General features: G+C 40.9%; 1 protein-coding gene across 6 annotated transcripts in view; it reads right to left on the reverse strand.

Annotated features, from left to right (window-relative positions):
• Positions 1-12,648, reverse strand: part of FAM204A (family with sequence similarity 204 member A) — a 39,496-nt gene that overhangs the window by 16,410 nt on the left and 10,438 nt on the right. For all 6 annotated transcript variants that reach the window (XM_020786519.3, XM_020786518.3, XM_020786521.3 and 3 more), the window contains exons 3-6: positions 8,458-8,551; positions 6,761-6,797; positions 5,972-6,071; positions 2,625-2,714 (exon numbers count right to left, since the gene is read on the reverse strand). In XM_020786519.3, coding sequence (XP_020642178.3) covers positions 2,625-2,714; positions 5,972-6,071; positions 6,761-6,797; positions 8,458-8,551 — 321 coding nt within the window. The remainder of the gene's footprint in view (positions 1-2,624; positions 2,715-5,971; positions 6,072-6,760; positions 6,798-8,457; positions 8,552-12,648) is intronic.

Genomic DNA, 12,648 nt, shown 5'->3' on the forward strand with positions numbered 1-12,648 from the left:
ACGTGTTTAATACATTCCTATGGGCTAAAAACTTACCCTAAAGCGAAATTCCTCCATAGCAGTGGCCATTTTAGGTGCCTCTACAGCGAGGCAAAACAGCGGTGGCCATTTTGTTTTTGCCGCGGCCATTTTGGAACCATCAATCAGCTGTTTAAAAAAGTTCCCTTTGCCATGATCGCTTCCCCGAATTTTAGTCATAGAGGACATTGCTAAGCGATCGCTCCAGAGATGGCCAAAAGTCCATCGCAAAGCGATTTCATCGCTCAACGGAGCGATCGCTAAGCGAGGCACCACTGTATATGGAAAGGTAGGGATAAAAGTGTTCTTAATAAACAAATTTGTTGGTCTGCTAAACAGTCAAGTGTTGGTCAGTGCCAACATACCCCCTAATTTTCCAACGCACTGTGCAAGAGCTCTGCCCCTTGTCTGCATGGTTTGGCAGCAACAGGAAGCAAATGGGCATTAACACGCGCACCTGCACGGCTTAAAGGCAACATTAAGCAGGGTGAATAAAAATCAATTATTGGCAGGATACTGACAGGGTGAATAAAAAATCAATTATTTATTGTAAAAGAGACCAAATTGCTAACATGCACTGGACTATGGAGAAAGCCAGAGAGTTCCAGAAAAATATCTACTTCTGCTTCATTGACTATGCAAAAGCCTTTGATTGTGTGGAACACAGCAAACTATGGCAAGTCCATAAAGATATGGGAGTGCCTGACTACCTTGTCTATCTCCTAAGAAAACTATATGTGGGACAGGAAGCAACAGTTAGAACTGGATTGGTTCAAAATTGGGAAAGGAGTACGACAAGGCTGTATATTGTCCCCCGGCTTATTTAACTTATATGCAGAATACATCATGCGGAAAGCTGGACTGGAGGAATCCCAAACCGGAATTAAGATTGCCGGAAGAAATATCAACAACCTCCGATATGCAGATGATACCACTCTGATAGCAGAAAGTGAGGAGGAATTATGGAACCTTGTAATGAGGGTGAAAGAGGAGAGTGCAAAAAATGGCCTGAAACTCAACATCAAAAAAACTAAGATCATGGCCACTGGTCCCATCACCTCCTGGGAAATTGAAGGGGAAGATATGGAGGCAGTGACAGATTTTACGTTTTTGGGCTCCATGATCACTCCAGATGGAGACAGCAGCCACAAAATTAAAAGACGCCTGCTTCTTGGGAGGAAAGCGATGACAAACCTTGACAGCATCTTAAAAAGCAGAGACATCACCTTGCCAACAAAAGTCCGCATAGTCAAAGCTATGGTCTCTCCTGTCGTGATGTATGGAAGTGAGAGCTGGACCATAAAGAAAGCAGACCGCCGAAGAATTGATGCCTTTGAATTGTGGTGCTGGAGGAGGCTCTTGTGAGTCCCCTGGACTCCAAGGAGAACAAACCTATCAATTCTAAAGGAAATCAAACCAGAGTGGTCACTGGAAGGACAGATCCTGAAGCTGAGGCTCCAGTACTTTGGCCATCTCATGAGAAGAGAAGACTCCTTGGAAAAGACCTTAATGTTAGGAAAGTGTGATGGCAAGAGGAGAAGGGGACGACAGAGGATGAGATGGCTGGATAATGTCTGTGAAGCAACCAACATGAAATTGACACAACTGCGGGAGGCAGTGGAAGATAGGAGGGCCTGGCGTGCTCTGGTCCATGGGGTCACGAAGAGTCGGACACGACTAAACGACGATTTATAGTAAATAAAAAATCAAATCCACCCTGCCTACTGGTCTCCTAAACAGTCCTTAAAAACACAGTCCTTCATTTTTACTTCAAACCAGATATCAACTCTACCCTTTCCAGATATTTCAGAAGCTTTTCCTGCATGTCTTACCAAATGCATACATAGCTTTCCACAGCTTTTGTTCTCATGAATCTTCACAACTCAGTCCATATTACTTTTCTTCAAGTAGTAAGCCTACAGCTTCAGTCATAAGTTACTAACAAGTGTATATTTTCTGTAACTTGGCCCATGATAGAACTCTCGTAACATTGGTTTATTTAATCTCCTGGTTCAGACTAAACCTAAACAGTATTTAAGCAATACAGGAATAAACCTCTCTAAACCTGCAGTGCTACCTCTTAATTTTTCCCTCACTTCAACAGCAAGCACCACCTAGTTTCTGATTAAATAAACCATGGTATGCTGTCATGTATAAATGTTGTTACATAAATCTAAACCACAGCTGGGCAACTTGTAATACTTGTGGCTCTCAACTGCTCCCCAGTTGTCCTGTGAAGCTCTATTTTCCTCACCACCCAGCCACCAACTTGGCAACAGCAAAAAGACTTCCATTTCAGTGCTGATGTCACTAACTCTGGGACACTGTTATGACTGGGAGTAGTGGGTAGAGCTTTTAATTCCCCTCTCCACTTAACTATGCCTACTGAACACTTTCACCCGTGTACAGCTTGGTTTACAACTGGAAATCAAGGTCTGCTCCAAAAACAGGATACGTTCACAACATTTCTCAAGGAACTACACTCTACAACCTATACTTGAAAATAAATGGTTGGATACAAAACAATAAAGGTTTAACAATCCGAGAATAACACATAGCTATATTTGTTATCTGTATCATAAAATACACAAAAACCCTAAACTTACCTCTCGAGTAGCAAATCTATCACTCAGTTCCTCAGCTTGTGCAATATCTCCTTCAGCTAAAGATCTGTCTATGCTGATTTCAAGACCAGACTGAAAGGATAAAATATATATATACATATATAAATAACAGTTCCTTCTAGAATATAAACAGAACATATAAACATGAGCCAAAGGAAATTTATTATATTCATTCACACAGCTATAATTTCTGTATCATATGCAGAAATATATTTTATATATTTTAAAGGTCAATACCACTAAATGCTTACAGAACAAATGTTATGTTCCACCTTATGTGTTAAATACTACACTTTAAAAAAATACATAGACTAGTTTATGCCTGCCACAATGAAATTTTATCTCAATATCTGACTTATCTATTCAATCCCTGAAGCTTCACTGAATAAAATATGATGTGTATGTGCCAAATAATATGAAGAATGGCAATTACCACTGTGTCTTTGCAATTCTTAGATCTTATCTTTATCCAAAAAGTGAATTCTGGCTTGCTGCCACTCCACTTCACTATATTACTGAATCCAAGCTTGTAAATTGTCAAGTGTAAAAGAAAAGAAGGCTAAATTTTTAATCTCTAAAAACAAGCAATAAGAAAGAACTTTAATAGCAGACAAATCCTGACTTGTCTTGACTTAACATTTACAAATGAAGGCCCACTAATGAATGCAATAATAATAATTCTGCCCTCAAACTCTAGGTTCATCCTTACTGAACACTCCACTTGTAATATATCGGAAGAATGGAGGGGAGGGGGGGAAGGAAACAGAATGTTGATTACATTTTGATATTGTCATTAAGACTTTACAAGCAGATTGTCATCTTTCAATTAATAAAAGTTGCTTGGTAGATCTGACATTTTGCTTTAGATATACTCATTCTGAAGGGACATGGTGGCGCTGCGGGCTAAACCGCAGAAGCCTGTGCTGCAGGGTCAGAAGACCAAGCAGTAAGATCGAATCCACGCGACGGAGTGAGCACCCGTTGCTTGTCCCAGCTCCCGCCAACCTAGCAGTTCGAAAGCATGCAAATGCAAGTAGATTAATAGGGACCACCTCAGTGGGAAGGTAACAGTGTTCCGTGTCTAAGTCGCACTGGCCATGTGACCACGGAAGATTGTCTTCGGACAAAAATGCTGGCTCTATGGCTTGGAAATGGGGATGAGCACCGCCCCCTAGAGTCGAACACGACTGGACAAAAATTGTCAAGGGGAAACTTTACCTTTACCTATACTCATTCAAATAGGCAGCAGATCACCCAATATACTTTTTAATGAAGCACCAAAGAAAAGTAAATCATTTTATTGGCTGTTAAAAAATAGTGGCCAGCATCCTACTGCATTACGCAATTGCATAGAAACAAAAATGCAAGCAAGATAAGTCAGTGTCCTAGCTGTATATCACATGCCCAACAGCCTCTCTAGCTGTGCAGTGCTATCTGGCATTTGTCAAAAACTGCACTAGATCCCTAGCATTAATGAGAACACAATATTCCAGGTCTTCTGACAGACAAGAAAAGCAAATAAAACAATACAAGTTTTATAGATAAAGGAAGTCTTCTTTTGCATCATGCTAGTGTAACTCAATAAATACTCCCACCCAAAACATATCAAATGGAAGCCTCCTCTTTTACAATTAATGAGCTGGATTCAGAGGAAGTGAGTTAGGCTTTAGTCTCATTAAAAAGAGAGAGACTGTTAGTTATTACCAATGTACCCTCTTAACTTTCAGCTTCGCTGGGTGGGGCTCTGGCTTTTCCTTGTGCACGACTCCGCCCCCCCCCCCCCCATGCAGGGTTCCATAGTGACCGGAACTTAACATGATCGCTGAGTGGAGGAGGAAGACAGATGTGTGGAGGGAGGCAGAGGTGTCCGCACACACATGCCCAGCTTAGAGGGACTACTGCATGTTGAATTGATCCAGTAGGACTAAAGCATGATTAATTTCCTCTGGATATTACCTAGTGCAACTTACTTTCAAGTAATACGCCTAGAACGGAGAAGTGGAGACATAAAAATATGCAGCTATGAAAACCTTATTTCTAATTTGTTTTTTTAAAAAAACACATCCTGGTTTGTTAGTTTGAATGTAGTGATTTTTCTCAATTTTTGTAACTTCAGTCCGTATCTTATTTCTAATTCATATCCCTAAGGTAAAGGTAAAGGTTCCCCTTGACATTTAGTCCAGTCGTGTCCGACTCAAGGGTGTGGTGCTCATCCCCATCTCCAAGCCACAGAGCCACCATTTGTCCGTAGGGAGTTTCCATGGTCATGTGGCAAGCGCGACTAGACACAGAACACCGTTACCTTCCCACCGTGGTGGTATCTATTTATCTACTTGCATTTAGATGCTTTCGAACTCCTAGGTTGGCAGGAGCTGGGACAAGCAACAGGAGCTCACTCTGTCGCGTGGATTCGATCTTACGACTGCTGGTCTTCTGACCCTGCAGCAGGGAGGCTTCTGCGGTTTAACCCACAGCACCACCACGTCCCTTCAAATCCCTAAAAGGTGCATTAAACTTTTTTCTAGAAGTCTTCTGAAATAATTTGGTGAGACACTTAGGGCTCTGCATTTTGATATCTCTAGTTATACACATAATTTTGGATCTATCTTGAGAATGTGGCTGAGGTCTAACCCTAACTTTCACCTCCAACAGTCAAAAATATTCCATGGGTATAGCCATGTTAGTTTGTAGCAGCAAAAGCAAGCAGGGATCTTGTAGCACCTTAAAGACAAAAACATTTTATTTGGCACAAGCTTTTGCTGGAGTGTTACTTTTACCAACCAGTGCTGATGCATCTTCAGATGAATCAATATTGTAACAAATGTCATAATGAGGATCACATACTAAAAAAAGGACAGTTTGTGGCATTGTCTGGGTATCAACTATGCCCATATTTTTCTTTTTAAAAGTGCAGTATTCGTATTTAAAGGACGAATTTGATTTTGCTCTAAAAAGTGAGGAATTAAAATACAGGCAAAACTTTCTGTATTGGGGTATGTACTGCCAGGGACTGCAAGGCTAAAACAACGCACATTCTGGCCTCTGGTATCAGTTGCATTCCGCAGATTCTAGGTAAACCACAATAGCAAATGCAAAGCAATCTGGCCCTTCCATCAACCAATTAAGAAGCAGCTGCAGAGCTTGCTTGCCTCCTCCCTAGAAGAATACTTGGATCTAATGATGAATATTCCTGAATTTGTAGAGTTGAAAGAGAGAACACTCTGGGCTCTGCCACAGGGCAGGGGACCAAGAGTTATTTCAATTGAAGACTGTCCATTTAATTGACGGGCAAGCTACAAATTTAAATTGATGAACGTATCACATGTCACCTTAGGAGGGGCTTCCTTGCTTGCAACTGGTTTAAACCTATCATTGATTCCAAAATACTGAGTGAGTTCTTTCAACTGGCTTTCCTGTACCGATTGTTGGCTGCAATGAAGAAAAGATAAAGCAGTTATATGGGATTATTATGTTAAGAGGAAAACAAAGTATTGACTATTTGAATGGCCAGAATCCAACTGAAGAATTATGTCAGCATAAGGCCATCAGTGTAAATTTCAGTGGCAAATTGCCACAAGTTAAGAAGTCAGTGTTTGCATTCGTTATTGATCAATAACATATAACTGCGGAGCACCAAATGCAAAGACCAACTTGACAATTAGCTGCTGAGATGTACACTGATGAACTTATGACTATAGTAATAAGTAAAAGGAATCTGGCCACCATGTATTAACATACTCTTACAATCAATACATTCAAATCCACAGATGTTTTCAGCACACTATGCTCTTCTATTTGTAAACTTCTCATGATATTAACAAGATGTTACTGTTTTAACATTGGATACATAAGTGCATATGATCCACTCAACTTCCACCTATCTATGTTTAATGGAAAGAGGAAAACATTTTATTTATTCTACAGTTCCAATTATTGCAACTGAATTTGGAAATAAAAATGCCTGACAGAGCCAACTAAGCCCTTTTGAGTATAAGACATATTACAACAAGTCAACAGGAATTACAGAGACTGAAAGGGGAAGAAGACTGAAAAATAAAAATGAATTCTGTAGGATAAAAATGAAAATAAATATATGATTATAGTAAATTTTGATATACCTTTCATTTATATTTTGATTGTTCTTTTTCAATTTAGCTAAAAAGGAGAAAAACACCTTAAGTTTAATATTTGTTAGAAATACTCTTAAATACAGTTTGAAATTTCAAGTCTAAGTTCAGTACAGCACTGAGCACCCAGCACTGAGTTCTCATAACAACATTTTGTTCCCCCAGAGTGCAAATACATGGATATATCATTTATGTTAACTTACATGCCTAGCTTTACATGGAAGGGAAGGCCATGCATACCTCCAATACCAAGCTGCTACACTGGTATGTATGGATGCACAGAGAGAATGAAGTCCAGGATATGTCTTTCTTGCACCCTGAGGTGGGGGGTCCGGCCCTTCAGATGATGGATTGCAACTCAAACTCTCCTTATTTCTTACAACTGATTATGCTGGCTAAGGCCGGTGGGAGTAGCACTCTAGTAACATCTGCAGCACCACAATTTGTCTCCAGTTTCCTATGGAAATCCTTCTGTGCTCAGTGATGCAACTGTGGTACATTGACCGAGACATTATTAGCTTAAGCACAAGATAAACAATAACTTTAATGGTAATCCTGGGAGTAAGACTACTAGACGTAACAAAATTACTTCCAAGAAAACCTACACAGGATTGTATTACAGATCATATATTAACAGAATGCTGCTGATCAAAGAACACATTTAAAATTAGCGTAATCTTTACACTGAAGTTAGTTCCAGTAGTTTAAATCGAGCATACAGTGGCCCCAATTCAAAGTGCTTCTTCTCAAGAGAGGGCAAAGGGTATACATGGACCACCTCTTTCTTTCACAACAGAAGCCCAGCTCTACTTGAACTGACAACACTGATCACTATCAGCATACTACTGAACAAAGAAGAAATGTAAAACCCATCAGCATCTTCTCTAATGGGGAGATCCCAAAGAGGTAACTGACACACAGAATCCTTATGGTGGAGCCAAGAGTGTTTGACAAGATGGTTCCTGGCAGAGAGCATCACAAAGCTAAATCATTTAAGAGTCTAAAATAATCCAAATGGTAGTTCAAATATCACCCTGAAAACTCATTAGTTATTTAAATTTTGAATAGTATTACAATCAAAATAAACAGGAGAACCACTGAAGTTCAATAAGTCATGTACAAAACCTAAATGTGGAAATTAAAACCTAGCTATGCTGCTATGATTAAAAACTTTGTGAGCATGTCACTATCTTTCACTTTAGTTTGCCAATAAAACTAGAATGACCTACGTAATAGAAAGAATAAATGACAAACACTGTAAAGCATATGGCATATAAAAGGCACTACATAAATGGACCAAGATTCAAAGCACTTTTTCAAGCATGCCCAAAGGCCTTTGACTTTCTCATTGAAGCACAGTCCCGCCTGCTTTATTATAAAATGCTTCTCAAATTCATGAGGCCCTGGGGTTGCTGGTCTAGAAACATGTCCAAACCCCTTAGGGCACCTGAAACTAGCCATGCAGCTCTTTGGATACTGACCACAGTATAATTGCATCTCTTTTTATACCTTTGGATCAGAACCAAATCACAGAAATCCTGAACTTCAATAAGCCACAAAATGTGTGTCTCTGCTGCCACCCAAACCTCATATTAAATCATTTTGGAACATGATTACACACAAGTGTTTTCAACCAACCCTTAACTAAAAGCATTTCCCAGCACTTGCATTAATTGAAAATGTAACACCTTTTCTGGAACGCTTTCTCTTTTGTCCCTTGTCTCTCTGATTTTTTACTTGGATTTTCATTTCAAAGTTTTTCTTCTGCAAGCGCTGAAATTTCTGTTGAAAGAGAAAATGCAAACTGAGAAGACTAGGCTGTTTTTGTTTGTCTACAATAAAGTTGTGTAATGTATAAAATAAATACCTTTCATTAAGCATTCAGCACCTACATTTTAAAAAGTATTTCCATTATATTGAAGTTATATTTATTGATCCCAAATCAAAATGATTAGAAACACATCCAAGCTCAGCAGACTCTGCAGAGTGGTGCAGAAATCCCCAAAGCACTGACTATTTTGTTTACTACAACTACTCCATAAATACAAACAAAACTTGCATAAAACATATGTGCCATTCATGACACAACAGTGAACACAAAAGCCTAGATACTGTATACATTGCATGCACCAGCTCAGCTCCCACACATACAAGAGGCCTCTGGGTTAAATTAATAGATTATTATACCCCCTGATAATTCCTGAAATTATGCAGGAATGCTCTTCAGACATCAGCTGCAAACTTTTACATAAAGGCTAAAGAGTTATTGTAGAATACAGTGGTGCCCCGCAAGACAATGATAATGTGTTCCATTGAAATCACTGTTTAGCGAAATCATTGTCTTGCGAAAAGAGTTTCCCCATTGGAATGCATTGAAACCCGTTTAATGCGTTCCAATGGGGAAAATAGTCGTCGTTGTGTGAAGATCGCCCATAGGAAAGCCATTTTAAATCGCTGTCTTCCGAAGCATCAGTGCCCAAAACACCCTAGGGAAGCCATTAAACTGAACAATGGCTGGCTGCCGCCGTCTAACAACAAGGGAACCTCCCCCTCCCGAGCTCCAGGCTAGGAAACCCCTGCTCAGTGCTGGAAGTTGTCATACGAATTCATCATTTTGCGAGGCCATCGTCTTGCGAGGTACCACTGTATCTAAAGATCCAAGTATGCTCATTGAAGTTTTACTCTTTTTTTCCTTTGAAAAAATAACATTTGATTATGCCACACCACTATTTTTGAATGCCTGCTTACAGTGCAACCTTGCATAGGAAAACCATATCATGCTGAGGTTGAAAGACTTGCAGTGGCTGCCAGTTACTTTCCAGGGTTAATTTGAGGTGCTAATTTTAATTTTAAAAGCCCTTAATAGTTCATAGCTTGGCTAAGGAAGTACCTCACTTTTTATCAACCAGTTTAGATGTTAACACCTTCAAGAGAGATCCTGTTGAGAAACCCAACATGTGTGGAGGGCTGCTTGGGTGATACTGGAGAGAACATTGTTTCTTTTGTGTTGCTCCTAGTTTGTGGAATGTAATTCCCTCAAATCTGTGATCAGGTCTCATTCTTGCTGCTTTGAAAAGGATACAACAACACTATCCTTTCTTTTAAACAAAGATGATGATGATTCGTTGATTTTAACAGTTTTGTTGTTTACTGTTTTTACTAATGTTTGTAGCTACACTTATAACCTATATAAGTGGAAAGGGATATACAGTGGTGCCTCACATAACGAGCGCACCGTTTAACGACGAATCTGCATAGCAATCTATTTTTTTAGATCGCTAATGCGATCGCATTGCGATGTTTTAATGGGCAAAACATCGCATTGCGATGATCGGTAAGTGTTTCGCTTACTGATCTTCGCATTGCGATGTTCCTAAAACATCTGATCGGCAGTTCCAAAATGGCCACTGTATGCCCAAAATGGCCGCTGCAACCATTTTCGCGCGGTTTTCTCACTTATCGAGGGTGCGAAAATGGCGGTGCTATGGAGGAACTTCGCTGAATGGTGAGTTTGGGCCCCATAGGAACGCATTAAACGAAGTTTAATGCGTTCCTATGGGGTTTTCCATTCCGTTTAGCGATATTTCCACATAGCGACGATTAATCCGGAATGGATTAACGTCGCTATGCGGGGCACCACTGTATATCATATGTGAATACATACATCCACCATATTTTTCAGTGTATAAGACGCCCCCATGTATAAGACCCCCTACTTTTCTAACCCAACATTTCTTAACTTGCAAAAAAGTGGAGGGGGAAGGCAGGTATCCAAACACTTTGATTCCTGCTTTCGTCCTCCACTTTACTGTGAAGAAAGTGCTTTCCCCTCCACTTTCTTTACAAAAAGCTGCTTTCCCCCTGTTACATAACAGCACTGATGTTACCTGTCTGTCATGGGTTTGGAGGGAAAGTTCCATCCTATGGGGAGTGGAAGGCGGGACATCAGGAGGAGGGGCTGTACTGTATAAATATGTGATGCCGGTGTGTGAGAGGGAGATGCTGAGACAGACTGTGAGACACTGGGTTGGGACGAAGCAGCAGCTGGGGAAGAAGAAGCTGTTGTGGGAGTCTGGGTGTCTGACAGGGTACTACTGTGTGTCAGAGTACCAGCCTGAAAGGTTCAGGGGTCTGTTGGTTAGCCAGAACTGATGGGTTCAGGGTCTGTGCTTTAAGTTAAAGGTTCTAGGTGAACCAAACTGTATGCTTGTGTGTGTGAGAATAAGCCACGTTACTTTATTTTATTCACCTGATTGTTTTATTTACCCTGTTTGTATTTAAAATAAACCTTATTCTTTTGTTGTTTAAAAATCCATCCCTGGTCTGTGTGACTTATTATAGGGAATGGTTGGTGGCAGCTTAGTAACTGTGTGATAGATCCCAGTAGGTCTGGGTTTGTCACATTGATTGGTGTCCAGCGTGTGGGATACGACTGGTCCAGTTGTCCAGCGGTCCAGCAAAGCCTTGGCAAGTGTGCCCAGAGCAAGGGGGGTCTAGTCAGGGACAGTCTGAGGCGCGTAGGTAATCTTCTAGGTGTACCTCACGGGGAGGTGCACTAGTAGAAGAACGTGCCAACTGGGGAGACTTAGATTAAGGTGCTCTGAGGCAGCCTAGTTTTGGCGGGAAAACGCTGAGGCAAAACTGCGTAGCAACAGCGAGCTAGCTTGCCAGCTGAGAGGCCCAGCAGAGGGGGGTAGGCTCTGACTTGATACTGTTACAAGTTTAGTGCTGAAGAACAGCAGCAATCTCTAGGGAGAGCTGGTTCTGAGGCAAGAAGGAAAAAAAGTGGTCGTTTTATTTTGAGGCTTGACTTTTTAAAGCAGCCTGTTCTGAGGGGGGGGGTTATGCCCTTGACTCGAAGCCAAGTAGCAGACATGAGTGAAGTGAAAGACCCCCAGATTGACCAAGGTTCTGAGGATGAATTTGGCTCAGTGCAGGGTGACAGCACGGGAGAACAGACCTTAGAACTCAGAAAAATGCTCCTAGCCCAACAGCATGAATTTAGAATGAGACAATTGGATAGGGAGGCCAGAGAAAGAGCTGAAATCAGTCAGGCAGAGGCAGATGCCAAGAAAAGGGGAATGGCCATGAGGATAGAAGAGATGGAACTGGAACACAGAGTTAGAATGGCACAATTAAAATTAACATTCCTAAATAAGAAAAATAACAACTTATCAGTTGAAGAAATTGCGGAAAGAGAAAAGTATGAGGCTCAGGTCAGACAAAGTGAGCAAGATCTTGAAAAATATAATCAGCAAAAAGACATTAAATTAAAAGAAATCAGAGATAAGACTGAAGAAAAAGTAAAAGAGATAAAAGCTAGGGCTGAGGAAGAAATTTTACAGATCAGGGCTGAGTTTGAGGCTAAGCGAAAGGAGCTGGATTTGAGAATAAAAGGGAAGAAATTGCAGCAAGGGGGAGGGGCCCATGGTGAAGGGAAGCCCTCAGATATGAAACCAAGACCTCAGATTTTGGAGGGAAAACCAAAACAAGATGAGAGAGAATCAAAATATACCAGAAAATGCTATTTCTGTCAGGGAAAGGGTCATCTAATCTCAGAGTGTGAGAAATTAAAGCAGCTAAAAGGAATGGTGCCTCAGAATTCTAGTGGGACCAAGCCAAAAGCTGTGTTCTGTGTCCAGAAAGAGCAAAGCTCATTGTCACAGAGGGAGCCTGTTGCCATGACTACTCAGTCTGGAACAGCTACCTCTGCTGATCAGGCTGAGGAAAATGGTCCTCTTGTGGAGGTAAAGCGCTGCTTGCTGATAAAAACAGATTCTCAGTTGTTTGAGACAGCTGGGGTGGACGTAGGAATACTTGACCGTCAGTATAGGGGGCTGCGGGACACTTGTTCCCAGGTAACCCTGTGCCATCCAGAT

This window comes from Pogona vitticeps, chromosome 3 (genome assembly GCF_051106095.1).
Source record: "Pogona vitticeps strain Pit_001003342236 chromosome 3, PviZW2.1, whole genome shotgun sequence".
Lineage (NCBI taxonomy): Eukaryota > Metazoa > Chordata > Lepidosauria > Squamata > Agamidae > Pogona > Pogona vitticeps.